The sequence below is a fragment of the Centroberyx affinis genome, unplaced genomic scaffold, assembly GCF_046629955.1.
Source record: "Centroberyx affinis isolate AG114_WGS23_722 - 3 ecotype Tasmania unplaced genomic scaffold, CSIRO-AGI_Caff_v1 ptg000258l_1, whole genome shotgun sequence".
Lineage (NCBI taxonomy): Eukaryota > Metazoa > Chordata > Actinopteri > Beryciformes > Berycidae > Centroberyx > Centroberyx affinis.
Window position 1 is genome coordinate 255,634 of NW_027278940.1, and position 27,045 is coordinate 282,678.

At 42.1% G+C, this 27,045-nt stretch overlaps 1 protein-coding gene across 3 annotated transcripts; it reads left to right on the forward strand.

Moving 5' to 3' along the window:
• The first annotated feature begins 17,984 nt into the window (after positions 1-17,984).
• Positions 17,985-26,311, forward strand: nr2f1a (nuclear receptor subfamily 2, group F, member 1a). 3 transcript variants are annotated; one of them, XM_071545854.1, is made up of 4 exons: positions 17,985-19,149; positions 19,333-19,347; positions 20,562-21,089; positions 25,132-26,311. In XM_071545854.1, exons 1-4 carry the CDS (start codon positions 18,717-18,719, stop codon positions 25,404-25,406), a joined length of 1,251 nt encoding a protein of 416 aa, XP_071401955.1. In that variant the 5' UTR covers positions 17,985-18,716; the 3' UTR covers positions 25,407-26,311. The 3 variants fall into 3 exon arrangements, with proteins under 3 accessions (XP_071401955.1, XP_071401937.1, XP_071401947.1); XM_071545836.1 differs by lacking the exon at positions 19,333-19,347 and having other exon boundaries at positions 20,520-21,089; XM_071545846.1 differs by lacking the exon at positions 19,333-19,347.
• Positions 26,312-27,045: the final 734 nt, after the last annotated feature.

Consider the following 27,045-nt stretch of genomic DNA (forward strand, 5'->3'; position numbering starts at 1 on the left):
CCCTCCATCCACCCTCTTCACCCCATGCGGTACCACATCAGGGCCAGTACAGCGCCTGTGCAGGTTTAATTTCTGACAGATTTACAATAAAGGTGAAGTTATTATTTAACTCTTCCGGCTGTGGTGTGCTCTTTGATTTAGCACCGCGGGAGAGGATGAGTTACAGCCGACATGGAGAATCTGCCGGGGCTGGGATGTTAGGCGCCCGGTTCATAACTCAGCCACCGAATGTGTAGTTAGTCAATCACTTGATCTGTAATCACAAATGCTGCCAGAAATTACATGAGTGATGAGCTGTAATAAAAGCACTTACTTTTCCTGCTCTGTCTCTTAAGTGTTATTGGCAGACCCCTCTCTCCCAGGAGGCCGTGGCTGTGAAACAAAATCCCGATATAAACTGCCTCATTGGTCCCTGCCTCACGCTCTCTCTGGTGTATGTGTGTGTGTGTGCCTGTGTGTGTGTGTGTTAATGCAAAATGTTCCCACTACAGCGTAACACAAAGCTCTTTTGATGGTGTTTCTTCCATTCTTGGATTTCCTTGCTTCGGGACAAATGATCCTCACTCCAGCGAAGAAAGAGTCATCCTCATCTGCCATCATTTATAATCTCTAGTCAGCAGAGGTGCAAGGAAGGAACACTTCACTGCACCACTGTGTTTTAAAACAGACCTGACACCAGAATAGACAAATAATGATGTGATCTTTTCACATGAGGATGTCTTCCCTTATTGATGCATATTCATATCACATTTTAATGTTAATTGGTCAATAAAATTTCATTGCATAAAATATTTGTAAGTATTGTATTTTTAAGCAACCTCAAAATCTGTAAAATGTAAACTTTTCAGGAGCCAAGAAAAGCAGCCTTGTTTTTAGCTTGACCACCATGCATTTTTTAAATTATCCAGTGGGTTTTGAAAAGGTTTCATAAGCTCAAGTTGTTGGAGAATTTTCTCAACCCAAAAAAGACCTTAAGTAAAGACATGAAAATGTGTTCCTATGCACTAGTTTATCGCTGCTGTTAAGCTTCTCAAACTTTTCCTGTGTCTGAATCTCATCTTAGCCGGTCATGGCATGATAAGTTATAGTATATCAATGATTTGACCTTATGTACAGGTAATCAAACATCGCAGGGCAAAGACACAAACCTTTCTTCGACTCTCTTTGACTCCCAGCTCCATATCCTTTGGCAGGAGGTCATGCGTGACAGTTTTATTGATACGGACCTCTGTAATAATTACACAGCGTCTTGCATGCACTATTGATCAGGCCTATTGATAAAATCATATTTTACTGTAAAGGTCTGTTGATTTGATGCATTACAGCATAAATCTCTCTTCACAAGCAGCTGAGATTTGGAACTCCTACTGCTGAGTGATGGATGCCCCCACAGATAAGTACACTCACACACACACACACACACACACACACACACACACACACACACACACACACATATCACATATCACATACACAACTATTTATATCCATTGTTTAAATGGGGTACTAACAGACACAGGTTAAAGACAGACAGAGATATGATATCCATATATTCAGTGCGTCCATACAAATGGCCGATCACATAGGGACGACAAGTGGGATCTCCCATCCAGCCCAGCTCATATGATGTGATATATATGCGAGGGTGTTTATGGAGTCACTGCTCCATCTTATCATGATTTGTATTGTCAGCGGGGGCTGAATCTGCATGGTGGTAATAGATTCTGATGTGGTTCAAATGCCCTGTGGTGAATGGGAATAGAGATGAATGTGACAGAACATACAGAACTTGTCCTGTATATAAACTGCCTTTAGAGTTGTTGTTCTCACAGGGAGGGAAGGACAGATGGTGTAATGGTTGGAGTATAAGGAAATGTCATTGCTGGTATTAAAATGGCAACAATCTGATCCTCAAAGTTGACCTCTACATAATGAAATCAATATGATTTCCTAAGGAGAAATATTATACACTTTTGCTACCTCCGTTTTGCTGTGTTAAAGAGGTTTTTGTCATAGTGGTGTTGCACGCATGCTGAAATCCAGGCTAATAGAGATTAAACAGAGAAAAACTGTCAGGTAATATACACTGGTGTCTATGGTGTGGCGCATTATCACCCTTTGATCTTGCCATGGAAAAACATAATATGCGCAATAAAGGCAAAGAGCAAATTTATTACTATTGGAGGAAAGGAAAATAGGCCTTTATGGTTCAGGTTAAAATGCAGCTCAGTAGACCGTGTTTCCGTTTTGGCCTGCAGTTCAAAAGCGTGTTTTCTTTTTTGACTTTTCTCTGGCTGGATTCTGAACCACTCGGGGGTAGTTCGAAAAGGCTGTGGTGCACTGGTGACGGGCTGGTTTTCACATTTAAGGAGCCAAAGGGACATGGGGAGCATGTTCATGTCCAAGAGGCCTACAAAACTGTGGAAGCCGGGATATAGAGTGAAATGCTGGCCCCGTCGCGCCCCCCCCAGAGCGGCTGCTCCTGCAAAAGGCCGAAGAGCCCGTCTGGCTACGGCGCAGGAATGTCGTCCTGCGGAGGACGAAGGAGGGGAAATTGATCTTAATCAGTAGTGATTTGTTTTACAAGCTTAAAATCTGATGTAACCAGATCTGTTTTAAGTATGCTGGTATTCTGATGAAAGTAACAGCGGAGGTGTTTTCATTTCCTTTGATTTCTTGTGCAAACTAAATCTGTGGAAGGTCATTAAACGAGAATAAAATAACACAATAATCAGTGCATGAATATGTGCTCTAACATAAATAAAAGTGGGGTACATTATAACAATAAAGCAGTTGCTGTTTGTAAAATTATTAACTAGTATTCAAAAAAGTCATTTTTTCCTCTTCATTTAAACACTATTTTCAGAATCACTTAAGCTCCTCGTTTCAGTAGAGTATGATTGATGCAGTATGGAATATATCCGCGGAAGATGGCACATAACTTCGAAGTATGACAGTTGGCTTTGAACATATTCAGTACTTTTGTACCACAGCTGGTTGAAATGCTAATATAAAGCCTGTGAAATAGCAACAATACAGGCAGTGTGTTCCCCAGAGCTGAAGGGAGAAGGCAGAGCGAGACAAAGGCGGTTTCTAATCTGAGCAGGAAGCATACAGTGGCGATTCACTGTGACACGGTGATTGATATGAGTGAGTAGTGTATTTACCGAGGCTGACGGGATAGGAGAAAGAGAGTGTTTTCTTCCCATCCGTACGCTTATCTCCCTCCATAAATCAATGCCAATGGGATGCATAAATGTGGACGAGCAAACGTCGTATGGCTCTGACTCAGGCAATTCCACTTTGACCTTTACATTTGGCATTGGTCACTGGTGCTAAATGCATGCCACGACCTTCCCTGACCTTGGGCCATTCATATTTAATAGCCACGAAGCCTGATGGTTCCTCAGACAACACACACACACACACACACACACACACACACACACACACACACATACGTACACACACACACCACACAAGCACACCAAACAAGTATAGAAACACACTAGCGTCTGTAGTGTAGTGGCCAAATGCCATTTAATGCCATAATTGAGATTGTGATCATGAGAAGCCGGTCTCATTTGTATGTCTGTAGTGATGAAGATACCCAATAAATGAATAGAAGAATAGAAGTAGTCCTTGTTTCCTTCTCATCAGTCTCTGTCTTTATAGCTAACAGCAACCCTCTGATTCCATTACCACTCGCCCAGCAGCACTCTATGATGTCCTATGTCCATCCTAACCTTTGACTCCAGCCAGCGCTTTAAAGGTTCTGCACTTTGCCCTCTCCCATTTGACCTGTCTGAAGTATACCTTTATAATTGCCCCTGTCGCTATCAAATGCACATATGAGAGGGTGCAGGGGCAGGGGGCCGAAGTCTGTCCAGTAACCTTTTGGCCTCTCGTTCATCCATTCTGCTCAGAGCAAGCACAGTGTGCTTCCTCCCCCCACCCACAATCCCATACTGTATTAGTCTGCATGTCGGAGTTATTGATGGAGCTCTGGAAATATTTTATTGGTCAGTCATGACCTTTGACTAGGGCAATGCAAACACTAACCCCCCTAAAGCTTCCTATCGACATGGGTATATATGATCAGATGGTTAATAGAAGTATAGATTTAGAATGGCTGAAGACATAGTCATTTGGATTTTAACACCGTAGGGTCAGCATTGCTTTTTTCCGCTATGCATGGATAGGATCAATAGCCAAAACACATACTGAGCCCCTTATAATGGAAACCATTCAGTGAGCCACAGAAAAGGCATTTTGGCAAAATGGATGATATAGACACACAAAATTATACAAATAATGAGTGGGAATTTTCTATATTGTCCAAACAAATTATGTATTTTCAGACAACAAAATAAAAAATACTTGCCTTTTATCACTTATACATTTTTTATCTTAATTTAAGATGTCCAAAGTGCACAGTGTCACAGTTAGACACAAGCAAACAGAGGGGGGAAAAAAAATCAAAACACAGCACCACTTCAAAATGGTAAATCGCTTTCTCTCCCCATCCTCCCATCTCCTCCCTTTACTCCACATAAGTCTCCTCATCACAGGAAGTATAGCTTGCACTGAAGCACCCGCAATTAAGATAAGCCCGACCACAGCTGGACAATTACCTGCCAACTAACCTTTTCTGGAGGCACTTAAGAATGTAAGGACCCCTGAGGATAGATGTGCCCCGAGTAGAACAAGCACTTCAACAGGCCGGAGAGAGAGAGGGGGGGGGGATGTAAGGTATGAGAATGGAAGGGCAGAGAGAGGGAGAGGGTGAGAGAGTGACAAAGGGAGAAAAAAATGATAGAAATAGAGAAAAAGACAGTATCATGGTGAGATTACCTAATCCTCTGTCTGAGAGCAGTATTTGAAGGGCCTGGTGGTGTCAGACATAAGGGGGCTTTGTGGAGGTTTACCCAGGAGAGGCGAGCTTAGCAGGGGGATCTAGTGGAAGGCCAGGTGACCGGCCCTCTGTCCCCAAGCACAACCTCAGCCCGTGGCTTTGTAAACACTGTTAAATTGATTGCAGGGAGCTGATGAGATTTCCCTGCAGTCTGGGTCATTATCACAGTGTGCACCGGCTCTAATTCACTCTCGCCGATCCCTCTATGGGTTGTCACTGTTTTTGATAAGTTCATAACTTTATATATCTGTCAGATTGTCAGCAGTAGACATGGAGCTCCAATTTTGAATTAAAATTTGAAATACACTAACTCGCTGCGTCTCGTTTGCCAAATCCACTGTGCAGCGTTTTCAGTGCTGGACAGAGTGTTAGAGTCTACCCAATACAGCGGGGTAAGTTTCAGCACTGTGTGATATCTGAGCCCCAAAAACCTGCAGGGCAGCCACAGCAAATCAACAATGGATTAATGGATCTGGTTCTGCTCATAAATCTCTGTGGGATTGGAAAGCGATCGAGGACAGTCAGCCTGTAGTGGTGTGCTTAATGTTACAGGCAGTTTGGGTTTCCCATCGTTCAAAGCACTGACAGGCTAGTAAAGATGTGGCAGCATCTTATGTCTATGTTAAATCGGTGAATGTCAGTAATGCTGGAAGCCGCACCAACACTGATTCATCGGTACAGATTCGTTTTTAAATAACTCCCTACACAATACGGTGCTTTTCCATAGTGCTCAACTAACAGTAGAATAACTTGACGCACCTTAGCAAAGGGTAAAAAAAAATTATGTGCCCTAATTCACCGGTGTCAATACAGCCCTTCAACCTTTGCCTAGCGTAGTAAGGCCTTGCCATAGATCACAGTGGTTAACAGTTAGCTGTTCCTGCAGGTGTGTAGGGAATGGCAGTAAAGGCTTCCATTACTGGAGAGAATGGCCCAACTCCCACAGCCCCCTCCAGACAGCGCTGTCATTACCCATCCATTGTGAGGCCTGAGAGGGAGCTGTAAGTACGGCAGACTTATGGCTTTGTTAGAATGACTGGATGGTCTCTTCTGGCTCAGCACAGGATAAGGAGGGGATGGCGGTATGGACGGATAGCGAGATAGAGTGATAGAGATGGAGGATGAGGATGAATCGAACACCCCCTCGCCGCCCCCCTCCCGATGTGCTTGTGAGTAGAGTGCGGGGTAGGGGGTGGGGAGGGTTATTTGGTGCTATTTTTACAAGAAACGGGTTGATTTGTCTTAGGCCATTACCGTCTATTACAGCTGCGAGTCTTGGGGAAAAGGTGGGAAGCGGCAGACGCTGGCATTCTGCCTAAAGAGAAATCAATGAAACAAATTAATCCTTCGCAGGCTGCGGTGACACAGTAATCCATCATTCAGGGGGCGCTTTTACACACCGAATCAGGGAACGAGGCAGGGAGGTGGAGGGATTGGGGGTTGAGGGGGGTGGGGTTGTTGGTTGACGGGGGTGGTGTGTTTGGTGGGGTGGGGGGGTGGGGGTGGGGGGGGACTGAGGCCCTGGGGGACGGGGGCAGACATCCACGCTCCGGTAACACTGGGGTAACGGCGGGTGGTGGCAGGGAATCATGTGGCTCTGAGCTCTTCCTTTTACATCCTGTAGCTGCCTGTCGACATACAGACCAGGAGGAGGAGGAGGACGTAAACACAATCAGCTGAACTGCGCCGTGAACATGACTACACACACACATATTTTCCCTGTTGCCTGTCGCTTGCTGCCTGTTTTAACCCCATCGTACTGATGGCTGATGGTAAGAGTGATAGGGGAGCTTTATCATTTATTTACACTGAACATAAAGGCAGCAAACTGATCATTAATGCGTGGACATAACCAGCACGAGAACGAAGGCAGAGAGAGATCGGGGCCATGAGGAGGAGAAAGCAGGAGGGAGAAAGAGAGAAGGATCAGAATAGCAGGATAGAGAAAGCAAGCGCCACAGTAGGGGTGTATATTGAAAACAGAGATTCCCCCCCTTTTCTCACCATCCCAGCCGCACAACCTCACCATGTGGCGTTGCATTGTTCCAATTCCATCGCAGAGCTATGTGCATTGTCCCAGTGATGACGCATTCTGTTGCATTGCAGATCACCATGGCTACGGCCCCAGATGCCACGAAAGGGACCAGGTGTCACCACCCACAGACGCACTGGGACCTTACTGCCCTCTCGCCTGGCAGGGGCAAAGCCACGCCGAACCACAAAACACTGTGTTACCATTCAAAGGTGAGAGCTGTGTACGTGCTCCCAGATTCGCCATGGTGATGCACCAATGCACGGCCAATTAGAGACCTCAGATCTATCCATGTGATTGAGTCATGTGATCTGCTACCCAGCAAGGAATTAGTCCTGTCCAATCAAAGATACATGTAAAGCAGCTGCACCCCCTGATGAATCACATAACAGCAGACATCAAAAGAATCACAATTCAACTGGGAGAGAAGGAAAAAAAACATACACCAGATATAGATTGATGTGTTTTTATTAAGAGCTTTGCTGTGTTGCATTGTCTGTTAGTAATATTACATCATTATGAAAGCAAGTTCAAGATCATGATCCACTCAGTATTACTATATCAGCCTCCTTTGTTGGTCTTGGGGTTCCCTTGTGGCACTGTGGTTGCTTTGCTGACGTTCATCGATGGTGACTGTATGTGTTTTTACAGCAGTGACTTCTAGCTAGAGCTCTGATGGAGGGTGGCGATGTTTAGGAAGCAGGGGTCATTCCGTGAAAAAAAGCTAATACAGAAACACGACAACCAGAACCATTATTTGCCATGTCATTGTAATAGGGGGTGCCACTTACCTTAACCAGCCTCCCAAAGAGGAATACCAATAGCCTCTTTTTTCCCCTAAAGACACAGGTGGTAGCATTCTGTGTATGGTAGAAAATCAGAGGAAATAGTAGGTGGAGGGAGAGGGGGAGGAGAAGGGGGGGAGCAAGTGAATGTGCTGGGAGGAGGGAGAGGGGAGGGAGAGATTGAGATTGGGTATGGGCGGGGCAGCAGGAGTGAGAGTGGTCAGAGAGTGGGAGGGAGGGAGGGAGGGAGGGAAGAAGTGAAAGGGTGGAAAAATGTGGGGATATTGCAGCAGAGCGGATGGTGTGAGGGAGGCAGAGTGAGAAATGTTGCCGGAAATGCTAGAGCCAGCAGCGTGTGTAAAAAACCACACTATAACATTTCTCATCCTTGACATCACTGACAAGCTCTCCAAACACACACAGTGTGCCTTCAAAGCCCAGAGTTCTAATAACCAAATCTTTTACGCGGCTTCCCTCCTAAGATCATCGTCTTTTGTTTTCGTTCCTTCTGTAAACAAAGCAGATGTGGGATAGCGGGGATATTAAATTTAACTGATGTTGTAATTCTTAATTTGAAGCGTGTGTGCTTTTAGATTCCACCAGCCTCCCCAATATGATAAAACATGTTTGTGTGTAATGAGAACTTTCTCTGTGTCGTGGAAGAGAGAGACTCATACGGAGAGGAGTAAAGGGTTGAGGAAAGAAGGATAGAAAGAGAGGGGAGGAGGAGGAGGAGGAGGACAGAAGATTGTTGTGGAATGTTTGCAGTTCTGCCCAGAACTCAGCCATCTCATTTGTCAGGGCTTGACCCCAACTCTAGGGTCTAAGGTCAAAGGGAACATCTGAGGTAAACTGACTCGGCTATCGCACACTCACCCACACAGACAAGCAAACACCCGAACATGTGTGAGAGTGTCTCCCTTATTCTTCCCTCGCTGTCTCCTCCGGCACTCTGAAACACATTCTCACTGCGCATTCGCTCACACCGTACCTGTATACATCATCATTAATATCGATCCCGCTCTTATCTGTTTTATTGATACTGACCGCTGCGTTGACCTCTAGCTATGAAAAGAGCAGCAGCTAGTTTCCCAAAAAAGTATATTATGGTGTTTTTTGTTCCAAAGCAAATCAATGAAAAAAACGACTTTGAGTGTCAGGATGGTTGGATTGGGTTGTGAGTAGAGCAGCTTGGAATGAAGGTTAGCACTTAGTAAACACACACTCCAGTGAAGCACCAATGAAAAAACAAACCCCGAGCTGAATACTGAAATTCAGAGAAGGCATCGTCTTCAGCTCATGCTTAGGTCTCATTGTTTTAATATCTATTCTGAGAGTGACTACTCATTTACCTTATATTGATATTTACAATTCATACTATTAAGTACAATAAGCTTGTCACTGGAAGGCTGTCATCCAAAAGTGATCCTGACACGCATGCACACACAGACACACACATACATACTAAGCGATGGTATTAACATTATTGTGCTATCATCAAACTGGGGCCATCAATACATTACGGCACTCTCCCATAAATTACATCTCATCCCGATGTCAATCCTGGCACCACGACAATACGTTCTGCTGTGTTCCAGAAGGCTTTGCCACCATGTCGCTCTCTTGTCTGTTAGGAGACAAAACACAAACTCAGTTACAAAGGGAAAGGTTAGCTCAGCTGAATGAATCAGACAAACTCACTGCTGCAAGTTTCAAATTGCGGCAGAGACAAACCACGCAGTGATAATGTGGGTGGGCCGCTTGAGTGACCACCATTATTATCATTGGCCACCTGTGACTCACATTACACAATGATTGGTAATTTAAGGCAAAAAAAAAAGGACACACCTTGCACGCAGAAAATGGCAGATCCAATTACAGTTAATTTAAGTTTTTACTGATGGATCTACAAATGAGCATTAGCACACATGCAGTGTAACTTACATGGTAGGGCCGTTGTCTTGTCACTCTCCTCTGCACCCCCTATTAGGAAACAAATAGTTCAGTGTTGTTTAAAATTCATTCTCCCTCTCTCCCTCTGTCTCTCTCTCTCTCTCTCTCCTAAAGTAGTCATGTGCCTACAAACACACACTCATGCACTGTAAAAGGAACAGGTGACACAGTAGCTGATCTTCATGGTTTTCAGATGCATCTTATATCCTACACCTTTGTCATTCTTTGGCCAGAGACATCAAACAGGTGGTATGAATAATTTATCTTAGGAGTTTCACATTGATAAGGTCACAATCTGCCAGGTCTGGACACTAGACACAGGGCACCTTTTGCACACATGCACGCACACACACACACACACACACACACACACTAGACACACGCCTCTCAAATAAAAATACACAAAATCTCCTGAGGGCTTTATCCGTTTGTGTATGTGGGTGTGTGTGTGTGTGTGTGTGTGTGTGTGTGAGAGAGAGAGAGATTAAGTCACTTGTCTATAGATGTACATTTGTTTTCATTATTCTTTTTGTCTTAATATTATTTATAATAGTATTTCCAATATTGAAATGTTTGGTATCAAATACTAAAAATCATATCTCACACAATTTCTGTATTGATTCATGTGTATGTTATAATTTAGCATATTAAGAAATAATCTGTTACAATAGTTTAACATTTAAAATATTGATTAGCTAATAACATGTAAATTACATTGCAGCTACATGTCCCTAGATTAATTTATGGGGCAAAATAAGTTAATGACACTAAAATAGTGTAGGTTTTCAAATTATATGTAAATACTCTTTACCTCAAGTTTGTGTAGGGGTAAATATTTTTTCTGTTTTCTCTGTGGTGATAAACTAGACGTTGTTACCCTGCATCAGTGTGCTCAGTCATTCTCAGCTCCAGCATGCTGATGGTTCAGCTAGACTACATTTCTAATTAGGCCCCTGCTGTGTGTTGGTTTTGGAAAAAAAAAAACATTATTGGAGAGCTGATGTGATGCCACTCATTTAGTTACAAAAGACCAGTCATCACTGCAAAATAAAAAGGTGGGTAAAGTCTGACCTCCAGTCGGTGATGATGGTGAGGCAACACAACCACTAATATAAACAAAAATCAATTAATCAGAAATTAATTAACTTGTGTTTTTTTTTTACCCTGCAAAGACCCTATACTTATTTAACTTACTTACTATGATGTATACTGTGAATTCACATTATAAATATTTATGCCAGCCTAAAAAGGTGCATCCCTGCAGAAGATGCACAGTGACGGGCAAGTTTATGTCATCATGTTTTTTTTTCTCTGACTCCCATTTGAAACACACATATAGGGAATCTCTCTCTCTCTCTCTCTCTCTCTCTCTCTCTCTCTCTCTCTCTCTCTCTCTCTCTCTCTCTCTCTCCTTCCTCGCTCCCCTAATAATCGCAATACTACCTCTTAAAAATTGTTTTGCACTCTTCTATGTCGGAGGGTAATCTCGCTCTTTTGTCGTTGAGCTATATTTCTACAGTGTGTTTTGTCGGATAATGTGAGGATGGGATGAAAGGTAATCTGCGTGCAGAATTCCTAAAGCTCCCTTATCCTTGTTGAATTTCTCAAGAATTCCACCTTTGCCCTCCGGTTTCCCTGAAATAAATTACTTTAAGGGTGAAATGCCTTCATGCACCCCCGTTTGGGTCCCGTTTTTTGTGTTGCCTTCTTTTAAGGCACAGTCAAACAGGTATTAACTCTTTTTTATTCACTTTATTCCTTAGGGCTACATCTTCCCCTGGATACTTTACAAGCACTTAGGGGGAAAATAATAAATGATTTCCCAAACTTGCATACAAATGTATGAAAATGATGTATGCTGCATCAGGTTGATATAGTAATTTATACGCATACAGGCTGGTTCATTTTAGGTGTTGTTTTTAAGCTACCACCGGTCAGTGGCAGTCAAGAACCATTCGGATATTTTTCTGTCAGTTAATTTCTGTCATGCCTAGTTTAGTCTATATGCCTTTGGTTTAACTGCTGATTGATACATTTTGTTAAGTGCGTTATAGGGATACAAGATAGGCTTCCTTTTACATTTGAGCCCTAAGACGTACACACGCCGTTGAAAATCTGTTTCCCTTGATGTAGCTACTGGTAGTTAAAGTTTGGTTTTTTGGTGTACTACAAAATTACAGTGTTTGCACTGTGGAACCACGAGGGTTTGAGTGCTAATGGATTTATGATCTCCGTCTCTGGGACCATCCAAAGTAATTAGCACATAGGCTCTAAAGAGATGATGGTTAGTGAGCAATAAAGCCATTGCCCATAGCATAAACTGACAGTCCCTCTAACTTAACTCCAACCTCAAGCCTAATTGGGAAAGTCATTCCGGCCTCATTGTCCTCAATTATAGCTTGGGATGCAAAAACCCTGGAATGAGACTTTCATTCATCACATCTAAAACTGAAGGATCTCAAACCCCTGGAGACACGAGCCCAGATTAATAATGAGGGGAAAATAAACAATGATCCTATGTACAACCTAGGATGTGTCGCACTGTAGGACAATGCAATTTCTCTACAGTCAGAACCAGCGTCCTGCCAGGGCAAAAAGATAACCCTAAATATCACACATATATGATATTTAAATAACATGCAAATTATATAATAATTAGGCTATTCATAGGCACTACAGCCAATACAAAAAAATATATATTTACCCTAAACTATTGTTTGAATCTGTCGGATACTTTTAGTCTATTTGATATGTTTGATTTTGAACTTTTAATGTTTTAGTTTGGAGAGAGGCTTTTCTGAAAGTTAGTTTTCTGTTTCCAGTAATAATTAATAGCAACGCTATTTTGTGGATTCTTGTTGCCTGTTAAATGCTGCGGCCTTAAATGCCTATAGCCTATAGGCTCAACGATATTTCCACTATTTCTCACGAATGGCCTTTCCATTAAGAGCGATTAGATTATGTCTATTGAAAGTTGCTGATCCATAGAGAAAAAGGCAGCGGATAAAAGGCGATTTCAAGTGACCTTCTCGTCCCTTTCACACCAATCTGAGCCCCCAGAATAAGTTGGGGATCAGATCTGGACAAAAAGCACCCCCTCCTCCTCCTCCCTTTCAACCCACAACCACTCAAAGCAACAAAACCTCCAATTCAAACATGAGAGTAACGCAGAGTTTGGGTTTATAAAAAAAAATTAGGATTTACAAAAATATGAAAAAAAAGTTTGTGTTACTTCTGTGCAGTGCGCACGAGTTAAATGTGTTTTTTCAAGTGCCATTTTTCTAAGTAGCCTATAATGGTGTTGAGAAAAGTTACACTAACTTCACTCTAGGAATTGGGTTCTTGCGTAAAACACTGTCAAAATCGATGTGTTGTTTCAAATAGGTCGAAGGTTTTGATATCAAGTTATATTCGACAATTTCAGCTTAATTAAAAAGAGAAAAGTCTTCGCCCTTGTCGCCTATTTAAAACAGCATAAATCAATGTGCCACTGCATTGTTACACTACCAGCCCCAAAACTCATCAGTATGCTCACATGTAGAGATACTAACACAAGTGATCCAGAAGCTATTTGCAAGAATCCTGAACATTAAATTACTCAAAATATATTGTTCAAAGATAAACAGGGGCTTAGCTAAACATATATATATAGGCTACTTCTCCTAAAAGTCAGTGTGACATCTACGCTGTAATAAGATTGTGTGCATCTCTCAGATCTTATTTATTTTAATCCCAAATATAAAACGCATTGCCCCAACACTGGGGAGCTCATATATGCTCGGGCAATTAATTAAAAAAATTATAATGGCATCTACAAATTAATAAGTCTAGACTGTATAAAGATGTGAAACTAAAATGGCATTGTCTACAAAGCATCATTAAGTGTTTACTCACTAATCCCAAATCACCTCATTATTAATTAATCCAACTTTAGTGACTAATTTATCCATCCCATACTGACATGAAGTCCAACAAGTGCAAAGTTATTTCGGAGGGTTGGGAGCTGCATCTTATTAGGTAACCACACATGGCAGTCATGCTATGCTGGATATGAGCACTATTAACCAGTCTGTACTATTCAAACAACCACCCGGGACCCCGCATGAAACACTGTGTCTATTATGTCTATGTGACGATGTTCATAATGTCATGCTAGTAAATATGCTCAGCATTTTATTCTAGGTGGTTAACTAAAGGGAAAAAGGCTGTTTGCAGACAGATGTTGAATGCGCAGGGATCACATCAGATGTGTGGCCCTCTAGCCCGTCGTGAAGAAACACAACACTTGTCTTTTGGAGGAGGCGTTTTGAGCAAGAGGCCCCTGGAAAAGGGAACCAACCTTTAGCCTATACCATGTCTTGTTGACTGTATTTACAATGTGCTGTGGTCATAGGCCTGGTGTGATTATAGACAATCAATAATAAATAGGCCTACAGCCACTGATAAATCTCTTCATCAATTTGCATAGTTTCAGATGATCTAAAACACATTGTTGTAGTCATCTGTTGTTTTATTGGGGGCCTTGCACGTCTGACCTCAGTGTTTTCCCAACTGATAGCAGCGCTTATTGGTTCAAACTGTATTAAAACTACATTTCATGAGCCTGGAATTATAAGGTTCTGTCTGGGTGGAGTGCAGCTCTGAGATACTGAGCATCAAAGATTTCACATGCCATCTGGTAAAACTGTTATGTACTTTCTATTTTTTTAAATATTTAACCCCAAAAGGTTCTCCTTTAAAATTAAATAACAACACACAAGCATAAAGTAACATTCAAAGACCATGAATATGTGGATAGCTCAATTTTGATACATAAAAAAAGTCAGATGCAAATTCCAAGCTCACGATTTATCTGTTACAAAACAAAGAGAAGCATTACAATGGAAATATGCTGGCTGTTTATTCTCCATTGAGGTAATTTTAACTTTATTGAATAGGCTATATTGCTCAAATGCATCCATTACCTGAAAGACATGTTAAATAATGGTGTGATTAAGTAATTCATTACATGTTTTCAATAACTTCATAAATCATATAGACATGCATGCGTTCTTCTCAAATAAGGAAAGCTATGACTGTAAGGGATACATTAGAAAGGAAATGAAAAATAACTATTACTTCCCTCACGTAAAAATATTAATTAGCATTAACATTAACGCATCCATGGGAGGATTAAGAGGAATGTAATTGTGTAGTGCAGTCTTGCAAGCTACCGTTTAATTTGTAAAGGAAAAAAGTTACCTTGGTCTATAGTTTGCCTACATATAATTTATTTTATAGCAATTTCTAATATATTTATATCAATAATACTGGTGTGATATAACACATTGCATGTCATATTACAACGTCTATGGTTGGGAAAGTTACTCCAACTTCCTCATTACAGCCTATCCGGACATATAATGCATCGTACTGATTCATATGCGTGAGATATGCGCGAATCTACGTTAGCTATTTGCATGTGACAGTAGTGACTAAACTGGCACTTGGAAAACAGTATTAAAGATGGGCAACGGCTGGTTTCCTTGATCAGCCTTTTAATCCGGTGACACTATCGCTGAGACAAACAGGCTGCTATCGATCTTTTCATTATGTGTTCAAACAACAAATAGCCTTGCAGCCTCGCAGGTGAGATGCATGGGACGTGCAAAAAAAAAGCTCCCATGCCCAGCGGTACAACCAGCCTATAATAACATACTAGTATCTGATCTGCAAATTGGTGACGACAGCTGAAAAACGAAGAAACGAGTCCACATAATCGGTTATAATATGGGGAAAGATGCGAGGTCTAGTGCTTAAAAAAAAGTTGTGCCTTGGAATGTAACAGTGCCTGGTTCGGCTGCATGGTTTGGAGTTAATGGTCATGTGGCATGACAGAGAATTTAGTCCTACATTTAGAGCCAAGTGTGTATAGTTTAGGAGAAGGGGGGAAATAAATATAGTCTACTTGCCTTACTGGTTGCTCGCTTTATCCAGGTAGAAAGCTTGTCCTGCACTGGTAACCGCCGTCGCTGGTGCTTCTTCTTTTAATGTCCTGCTGTCCACTTTCTCCCCTTTCTCTCGCTGTTTCCATGCTCTAGCTTTCTATTAGAGCCTTTACCCTGCTCCCATTCGCTGTCCCTCTCACTCTCCTCTCCTCTTCTCCTGCGAAGCCCCTTTCCAATCTGTGGAGTTAAATCTTAATGATACACTTACAGAAAAAAATTCTTTGTCCGATTTAATCTTATTGGTTTCACCTTTTCAAAGAGCTGGAGACATGGCCGGGGAGTTTCAGTGGAGTGTCCGAGACAGGGACGGGAGAGAGAGCTCTGTTGTTGAATACTTAAAAAACAACCCATCCCTCCTATGCGTTTCCAAAGGGGGCACTTGCATATTTACGCTCCATTATATCTGCTAATATCTCTATGTGCTTAAAGCGGTGTTTATAACGACTTACATTAGTTTTGATTAAACAATAATTTGATGTATTATGAATGGTAATTCCTTTGCCACATGGTCTATTTGTATTGCCATGTTTTTGGAGATGATTTACGCACAGCATTTAGACCTTGTGTTTCCTTATGAATCTAAATGCAATCAAAATGTTAGTGTATTCATTAGGCTACTTATATTTTGTTGCAATATAGCTTCTAATTATTAGAGTTGTTTGAGGTTTTTTTTTTTTTTTTTTTAACTCCATACTGTAACAAACTTTACAAGCTGATTCTTTTTAGAAACTCGAGAAAGAAAACGTGGTTTAAATGATACGAAACACAGGAACACATTTGATTTTCTATAAACTTTACAAGATTTAAAAATTCATGCTTGATGACTTGTGCATGCATTAATATCAGGTTGTAATTGTACATTGTACGCTAGATGGCAGCGCGATCCAGACATTTTTGAGTTGGAGAGGTAGTAAGCCTTCAGAAACCCTGATACAAAAAAGCCGGAATCCCCATGCAAATTTCAAACAACTTCACATGATTTTGAATTACTGTCATTATTAAGACATAATGTGACACCCACTCAGTGATTGGGAAGAGTATAGGACCTCGGTAATTATTGAATATTGCTTATTCCTCCGTCTAATTTTAGAGATTTTCGGCCGCTGGCACCGCATCCCGTTTGTCTAACACACACTGTCTATTATGCATCATTCTTCCATTGCTATTTTCCTCGTTTTATGAGCTAGTTTGCACTAAATTTTAAGTTTATATCAGCGAGAATGTAACCATTACAGACGAGGATCTACCGCAATGCGCATGCCAAAAACAGAATAACGTGTGTGATAATAAAACCCGCGGCAGAGCAATAATGATATCCGTTAATTGTATAATAAAGATACCAGTCCAAGACAAACCATATTCAAACTTTGGGGAATTTCTGTGCCAGAGTCCCCCTTTCGCCGCTGCGCACGTTTTTTGGTGTATTTGTCGTGCGTAAAAGCTTTGTCCCCCCTTGCTTTTACCCCGCTTTTTCTGCTATTCTATCCAGGGTTTCTTCCTCTTTTTGGTGACAATAGACGGCCCATACTAATCAGGTTTCAAAGTAAATAGCAGCGCGGGGCGAGCTCAATGTAAATTGTGCCTGTCAGAGCCCCCCAGCCCCTCCAGCCGTAGGTAGCAACACTGCAAAAAATGTCCGTCTTAACAAGTCATTCAGTCCACTATTGAGTCTTGAAATCTAATTTTTCCTCAAAACCAGTGAAAGAATCTGCCAACGGGGCGAGATAGTTTCACTCATTTCCGATGAAAATCGACTTATCTCAAGAATTTCCTGGAATCGAGTGTCATTTTCTTGATACTAGTGGGGTGATTTACCTTATTCTGCTTTGTTCCAACATATTGACACTTGAAAATTATTCAAAAGAGTCGAACTGCAATTGGAAACAAGTGGAATCATCTCACCACCACTGGCAAAATTTTACTTAAGTGTTTTAAGAAAAAAAAATAAGATTATAAGATTTTAACATGAGACCCAGTGACTTACTGAGATGGACATTTTTTGCAGTGAATGAACGGAGGGGGACTCTAACCAATGGAGAGAAAGAGAGGGCTTGGCTATAACCTTAGCCTCCCATTTTCTCTCTCTCTCCCTATACCCCCCCCCCCCCCCTCTCCTCCTCTCCTCCTCCTCTATGCAGGGCTCTGGCCAGTCAGTCGCCTTTGATTATCAGTCTCCAGCAGCCCCTCTCTTGGCTCCTTGACATGAGCACCATATAAGGCGCAGCGATCTCCATAGAAACGTGTCAGTTTCAATAGTAGTGTCAAAGTTCACTATATACAGACATTCGCGCAGATCCCCCGTTTCGGAAACATTGCTCTGCTGGTCCTCCCGTTTAAGCGCATTCATTTTTGGGTCTCTCCTTCTTCTTGCATATTCTATTAGTTGTTGGTGTTTTTTCCTCTTCTTTTTTATCTTTTCTCTTCGTATCTCCATTCCTCCTGCTGGAGAGAGGTGAAACTATACATGGGCACTTCATTCGGCGACGCGGTTTTTTTCGCTGCTGGGCGAGATGATGAGGTTTATTTAAGAATATAGATGTAAAAATCCAGCTCTTCAGTTTTTCCTCCCCTCCTATACGGCGAAGACGGGAGTGTAAAGGAGCAAGGGGAAGAAAAGAGAAAGGAATTTATTTCTCCGCAGCACTTTGGATCGCGTGTCTTTCCAGAAAAAGGTTTTTATGCTCGTTTCTGCGTCCATGTGAATCGCTCCTGCCTTTCCCTTTGTGGCTATTTTATATCAAACTGCAATTTGTTACGTCTGGGCTCGGGTTTTCCTACAAGATTAGGGGTTCCTGAATGGCTGACTGCAATTTACCTTGGAACTGGCCTCCCGATACTTGCATATCCTGATCGGGTGCCTATTCAATCGCCCTCCTGTATTTTGAATGTATTGATCGCGTTGTGCTCCCCTTCTTACCCCATATGAGATTGCGTGCTCCGATTTGACTTTGCACTGCCCCGTCTTTTGAGAGCTCCCTTTTCTCCTCTACGCTTCATAAACACCGGCGATCATTTCGCTTTATAGCACTTTCCGGGGCCGAGATATGGCAATGGTAGTTAGCGTCTGGCGAGATCCGCAGGAAGACGTGGCCGGAGGACCTCCGAGCGGCCCCAACCCAGCAGCGCAGCCGGCGAGGGAGCAGCAGCAGGCGGCGTCGGCGGCGCCGCACACTCCGCAGACCCCCAGCCAGCCGGGACCCCCGTCCACACCGGGGACCGCCGGGGACAAGGGGAGTCAAAATTCTGGACAGAGTCAGCAGCATATTGAATGTGTCGTTTGCGGAGACAAATCGAGCGGCAAACACTATGGCCAGTTCACCTGCGAGGGATGCAAAAGTTTCTTCAAGAGGAGTGTGCGGAGGAACTTAACATACACATGTCGTGCCAATAGGAACTGTCCCATTGACCAGCACCACCGAAATCAGTGCCAATACTGTCGGCTGAAGAAATGTTTAAAAGTGGGAATGCGGCGGGAAGGTGAATATATTTTTATAAAAGCCCACTCATGATTACGCATCCTAGTAGCAGACGAACAGGGCTGCCATGTTGCATTAAGGTCACAGGCTATATGGCTGGGCATACTGCAGTCTACATCCATGTTTTTGAGAGATTTTTGCATGTGTGATTAGTCTTTCTTCCTATATGAGAGAGGGGTAAAAGGCCAGTGCACCCACAGCAGCTATGCTTTTGAATGCAGGTCGTCTAAACAAAGCGGCTACTTATCTAGCTGACATTTTTTATTTTGTTTCTGTTGCAGTCTAACCTGTACAAGCAAAGGCATTACGTCTAGCAGGCCCCTTTTGCGTGGGTTTTAGGGGGGGATATAGTGTGTGTGTGTGTGTGTGCGTGTGTGCGTGTGTATGTTTGTGTGTGTGTGTGCGTGTGTGTGTGTGTGTGTGCGTGCGTGCGTGCGTGCGTGCAGTCTACACGGCGAATAGTCCCTTCCATATGTGCAGCTTACTAATTTATAATTGTATAGCGCGGTTTGTACATGTATTTGAAATGAACAGACTACAAGCCCACGTCTCTCTCTAGCTCCATATGCTGACTAGACATCTCAGGCACACTGAATAATGCCGCTGAAGTTGTGCAAGGCTCATTGTTTTGTCTGGTGCATTAGAGGCCGTAACTTTCCTTCCTTGTCAAGTCTTTCATCCCAAACTACATAAATATTCCCATTTTAAAATCTACTATTTGCAGTAATACACGTGTAGGCTGTAGTGTACACCGAGTTATATTAATATTTTATTTATACTATTAGGCCTTCATACAATAGCTGAGTTTCTTTTTTTTACCAAGTGACCAAGTGTAGTAGTTAAAATGTGTAAATGTGATTGCATTTAATAGTAATTATCAGTCACATTTGTAATATGTTTGAGCACAATTAATGGATATTAACATAAGCATAAACCGCGAATAAATATAACGTCAAAGTAATACAAGTACTCCATGCAATATAAACAATTACACCCGGCCTTGAATTACCCCTATAGGATGTAATTTGGTAAATTGTGGGACTGTTAGGGCACAGAAAATGTGTGTGTTTTTGTGTATGAAAGTGTATGTGCGCCCATGTGACTGTCTTTTAATTTTACATGTAGCCTATATCCCTAAATAGAAATGTAAACTGTTCGAAGTTTGAGGGACACAGCAAATCTGTTCTATGATATGCTTATGTTGTCGATAGAATAATTTGGTATAGGCCTGCAAACAGCATACACTAGTCAATATGTTTTGAAGAGCGTGCTGAATTTTGATTTCAGTGCAAGCCTTTTCATCTGCGAGCAGAAAAAAAACACTAGCTGTAGCTTGCTTCACGGTTGTACCATATAAACTATGTTTATCAGTCCTGGATGCACATTTCCTCTCCTTCTCTTTCTTTTTGTCAGCGGTTCAGCGAGGACGAATGCCTCCAACCCAACCCAACCCAGGCCAGTATGCGCTGACGAACGGGGACCCTCTGAATGGCCACTGCTATCTGTCCGGATACATCTCGTTATTGCTGCGGGCCGAGCCTTACCCGACGTCCCGGTACGGGAGCCAGTGCATGCAGCCCAACAATATCATGGGCATCGAGAACATCTGCGAGCTGGCGGCTCGTTTGCTCTTCAGCGCCGTGGAGTGGGCGAGAAACATCCCTTTCTTTCCCGACCTGCAGATCACCGACCAGGTGTCCCTTCTCAGGCTGACGTGGAGCGAGTTGTTTGTGCTTAACGCGGCCCAATGCTCCATGCCTCTGCATGTGGCCCCTCTGCTCGCCGCGGCGGGCCTCCACGCCTCCCCGATGTCCGCGGACCGCGTCGTGGCTTTCATGGATCACATCCGGATCTTCCAGGAACAAGTGGAGAAGCTCAAGGCCCTCCACGTAGACTCGGCAGAGTACAGCTGCATCAAGGCCATCGTGCTTTTCACATCAGGTGGGTGTCCAACATGCCATAGGAACATGTCTATAATGAAATGAGGCCTAGTCGCAGTAGAACTACAGAGAGCGAGACACGTAGGGTGAAACACACTGGCATCAAGAATATGGCTGTCAAGTACAGGCTACTCACAAATCTGATTTTACGAGATGCTTATGTTGCCGAATGGAATAGCTATTTTGTCAACAGCTTGCAACATATCCACTTGCATGCATTTCCATGTCAGTTGTAGCCACAGCAAAGACGTGTAAACAAACCCAGATTGAGTGAGCGATGCATCAAGTTCAAGTCCCAGTTCAGCGTCTTTTTTTTAATCCGAGTCAATGTAAAATTTCATGTTTACATATTTCATAATTGTTGAGTTCAAACTTTTTTGAATAGTTTTGAGCCGAGATTGCAGATATGTTCGCGTCCATAAAATTTGGAACAGGTGTCAAATAATTGAGCGTAAAGATAAAATAGCTTATGACTTGGTGGTATATGACAGCTGATGTATTTATGAGTGGTGGTGCATGCTTTTATCCTTGTTTTGCGTGCACAAACACATGTCATGAGGGACAGGAAATAATCCTTAGCAGACTGAGATCAAAGTAACTGATGAAGTTGACTCATATGTCAGTGCATCGCTTCTGTAGGACACAGAACAGCGCTACTCTATAGATTGATTGAGGAGTAATCTTTCTTGACCTATTAATTTTCTTAGTTATTGAAGATATTTTCTCTTGTCGGGCAGGCTTTGAAAAGTCATCATCGGTAATTTTCAAAAGTAAACTACATTGCTGATGGCTTAATTGATGGCTGACTGGAGCAAGGTCCTAAAGGTCCTCATTTACTCTTGTGCGTAATTTAGATGCTATTTTGGTGTTGATGGTGGACGCCTGGTGCCATTAGGCCTGCTGTGTCAAGGGAGGGTGGCGATGATGGGAAGGAGAGGAAAAAAGTCTAAATTGACCCATAGGCCCCAAACTACTTCTAAACTTACCTCAAAGTCTTGACCTCATAGTCTTTTATTTGGCCCATTACAAAATTCTGTAACACGGTTGTACATATTCTATAATTGGGCAGGTATTTAATAAAATATTCCGTTTTACTGTGTTTTTCAGATTTAAGTTTATATAGAAATACTTCTCACTACCAATATCCCTAGAAAGCGTCATAACTCTGTCCTATGGTGAGCCTGACAACACTTGTCCTGTCTTGGTGCTAAAATAGCTTTGACTTATTTTGATATCTATTATTTATTATTTGCTTTTCTGTTCTTAATATCATAGGGATCTACACCCCCATGTATATATTATAATGCTTGTTAATAAATTATTATATTATTAGGCCTATTATAGTATATATTATATAATATAATTATATATATATATATTCTATTCTATTCTATTCTATTCTATTAAACTATAGTATACTATAATATAAAGTTAGTACTAGTACTATACTATAATATAGTATAGTGAACCAGAATACAAAATATCTAAACTCTAAGTCTGACTGTTCACTAAACTTGCAAATAAAGACTCAGAGGAAATGTTGTATTCCAAACTATTAAACCACCCATAACCCTCAATTTTCCTTTTTCTGGCGAATACAACATTACCACGTAGCTTTTCTTCGAGTTGCAGGACTCTCTCGTAGTTTTAGATATTTTTAGTTTCTAGAGGCATAATAACTAGGCTATACTTAAAATTTGGGGTTTGGTAGCTAATTTGACACGGCAAATTCTGAACACATACTGAGAAGTAAAACTGGGTTTTAATCCAAGTAACTTTGCATTTAGAGTCATAAATACTATACAATACTAATATTTGACAGCCAGCTTGCTTAGCTGTATTTACTATTAGCCTACAGCTCATAATGTAACCGCATGCACTGTCAACAATACTTTTCTATCGTGCAGCGTTTCAGTAATTCACCCCAGACTACCAAAATAGGAATCTTCAAACAGATGCTAACATTTTACTTGTATTCTAACAGATCGTTTAGTTAGGCTGATATGCTATAACGGGTCATGTGGTGCCCTGCCAAGACCAGCGTGGATTGTTTGCCTTTAATAACATGAGACTTGTCAGTGTTTGATGCATACATAATGGTGATCGGGCTAAACTATTTCACCATAGCTCGGGATCATCGTCTCACATTGACTCCTCATCCATATGTGCACACTATGTGCCTTTACTAACCTACCACAGCAATAGTCGTACCCCAATGCGAATCTGGAAGCTATCTGCTCCCATGTTTCAGCCTATTGAGGTAGTGGGGTGCAGGGTTGCAGGCAGGCCTGTATGGGGAACTATGGGGTGTCTTTGACTAGCTTTCTCTTGACGCATAGGCTACATTCAACTGCAGCCCATTCCCTGCGATGCTTTGAACTTCGTATTGCTGTATTGCAACGTCCGTGGCAAGCATTCTATTTTGCAAGAAATTCCCAAATTTAATTCATTTCGACCTTGTTGATTGTTTTAGATTTTAAAAGGGACACTCAACGTTAATCCAAGGGATTTGCATAGCCTACATGGAGCTGTGGCCGGCCGGACTGAGGTCACAGTAAATCACCCCGAGATCTCAGTGTTGCCCCTGGGTTCATAAGGTTATTGTGTCTGGCCATAGTGAGTTATAGCACTGAGAAATCACGAATAGGCTTAAAAGCCTCTCGGATACTATTGTCCAGTGTTTAATGCATTTGTGCTTGAAAACTGAAGCTATCTTTCTTGTGTAGTTTCCACAGAAGCACAGCTTAATACAAACTCGTCAGGAGATGGCCTATAGGCTAGACTCCATGTAGGGACCATATATGCCAGCGGGCTACACTGCCTGCGTTTACGGCAGTTCTTTTTTTTTTTTTTTTTTTTTTTTTTTTGCAGGAGGACACGCATGCTTGGCTTGTGTGATTAACAGTTTTCTTGATAACACGCAAAAGCATATCGTAAGACACAAACTATATGCTTTTGTCTATAGTGGGACGTGGGCTGCACAAGGCATGCGTAACCTACCACTGAGCACGAAAACACACACTCCGCCTGTGTTGTTGTACTGGCTCCTTTTCCTGACATTTTACGTCCTTTCTGCGTGACTATTGACTTCACCTCTGCTAATAAATTTGATTGCTTCCAGCGGCCTCTCCTATAGGCTCCATCGGAAAACAGGCCAAGAGTGGTCTATGGAGAGAAGAGCGGCGAAATGACTTAACAGCTTACTGCAGAGTAATTAGGTCACATTACATCCAGTGTAATTTCAGATTCATCAGTGTCGTTTATGTTTCCTTATACTTGAATCCCCTGAGCCCAGACATCAAGAGTAGTGGCCTTTAGGCCTATAGCCTACCTTTCGCCCTTGCTCCAGTGCTCCATCTATTCTTACTCTATATGCCTATAGCACCGTTTTCATGATCTTTAGCGCTATATTCTTTCTGGTTGGTGTATGAACAGCCAGAGGTGTCCTACCCTGAGTGGTGCATCCCCTACTTCAGCAGTGCGCCCCTTGTTTATTCTGTATGACAGTCCCCCTTGCTCAGTGTGATGTAGCATGTTTGGGCAGTGTGTTTGTTCATTCCACTTTGTCAATAACACGTAAAGGCTGATGTTGAATGATAACCAGAGTGCTTTTGCGGGCGTCAATTGTATATGGCAAGGTGTGGCACACGCCATACCTAAGCCTAAGTGAGTCCAAAAAAAGATTTTGTAGTTTGTATCAATATAATGGACAGTAAAGATGAAGCAAAAAAATTGCGAGAAATCTATTTGGAAGTAATATCTAAAAAATATCACAATTCAAGATCAATGCTCCTCTAAGCTGTGTGCGTCTGTGCAAGATATAGTGACCCATTCGTCTAATAATTTATCACATTGACCAAATAAGAATATCTTTTCAGTCACCAGTTATTGCTCCACTTGTTCCTATACATTTAGCCGGTGCAAGTGGATTTTTGAAGTTTTAACGGCAAATGTTATCTGATGCAGGCACTTCGCCTTAGCATACCTTAGGATTTAGAGCACTGACGACCCTGACCAGACTGCTTTTGGTGTGTGTTTCGCAGACGCTTGCGGCCTGTCGGACGCTGCTCACATCGAGAGCCTACAGGAGAAGTCCCAGTGCGCCCTGGAGGAGTACGTGAGGAGCCAGTATCCCAACCAGCCCAGCCGCTTTGGGAAGCTCCTGCTGCGGCTGCCCTCCCTGCGCACCGTCTCCTCGTCGGTAATCGAGCAGCTGTTCTTCGTCCGCTTGGTAGGTAAAACTCCTATTGAAACCCTCATCAGGGATATGCTATTATCCGGGAGCAGCTTCAACTGGCCTTACATGTCCATCCAATGATCCTTATATGAGTGGAAAAAAAGAGAGGAAAAAAAGGACCAAAATTCAGCACCCCCACCCCATCCTCCTTCAAGAAGACTATATATAGGACCTTTTCTGAGAAACTTGGAAGACATGACATTTTTTTTTTCTTTTTTTTTTTGTCTTCTGGGACTGAGATGGAATACATTATGTACAGAAAAATATTGGAACTGGACTTTACACCTGTGTAAATCCACCCTCATCTTCAAGAACAATACTCTTCATTTTGTAAAATACTAGTCTTTATTTTCCTTTTTTGTAAAAAAAAAATACAAATAAAATGAAAAACATCATATGCGCAGTAAGAAAAAAAAGAATCAAGACTTAGCGGGAAAATAATGTTTCCAAGCAATTATAAGAATTGTCCTGTGTCTATGTACCTCTCTGTTTTGTATTTTTTCTGGTTCTAAACCAGGGTTTCTGTGATTCTATACTAATAATTTTTGATATAACCTTTTGCTTCTTATAATGAGTGCGATATATGTTGTCGAAGCTATGTTCTCCAAGAATTAAAATTGAAGTGAGAATTTAAAAACAGAAAAATAAAGAAATTTAGACAAATAAGAAACAGTCTAATCGCTATGACAATATCACCACTGATGGTTGAACTTTTTTCCCAATTGATACTATGGACCTGCAACTGCAGCAAACTGACCTCCAGGACATTTTTACTGAGAGGACGTCTGGGGCGCCTTTCCCCGGGCCATGAGTGCGTGTGGAGTCGATCATCAGTCAAAGAGGAGAGACATGAAAATCAAAAGCACTTTTAATATATCATTTCAAATACATTTTGTTTGTTTCGTCTTGAAAATTTTCATTGTTTCTTGAATTTTATTGGTTGTTGCCTTCAGTTTGCTTACTCCATGATGCAGCTTTTTGCAGAAGGGTCGGTTGATGAAGTTGTGTGATGGTGACTGTACTATTAAAAAAAGAAATAGGCAACGATGTCTCATTCCAGCATTTTCATGGGAGCAAATGTCAAGATGCTCGGGCTTATTTTACACCATTTGAGGGGAATCTGTTGTTTTCTTTATGCGTCCCTGCTTTCTATAAGAAATGTGCAAGTGCCGCCTAGTTACAGATGCTTTCCAATATCTTGCATTACCTTGCACTGAAAACATATAATCCTGAATTTACTGTTTGCCTCCATTACACCTACCAGTGAAAAAAGAGGTGATACACACGGTTAACTGTGGCAATTACGCAATGGGTGCATACCTCACCTTATAACAGACCCACTGACATAACTGGCTATGCGAACACAAAGGAGGGGAGGCTTTACGTGAGGAACTACAGCAGTGAGCTCTCTGCCTGCCTGTGAGCGCATTAATGTTTAATATTTTTCCCAGACAGCAAGGAAAGCCTGCGCACCACACCGAGCCACCTCTATCCTACCTCCTGTGGCTTAATCAAGGTGATTCTCCACAAGCCAAACAATATTCTCCTCTCCCCGCTTAAAAAAAAAAAAACTCTACCTTGATAGTGCATGCCTCAATATTGATGTAGGCGTCATTTGGCAAAAGGGTTAGGCCCCGCCGCAAAGCTGCTGTGATATGCGTGATCAATCTGGAAAATGTATTTTACAGCATGTAAGCCAGTCGATAGGAACACCGAGTGT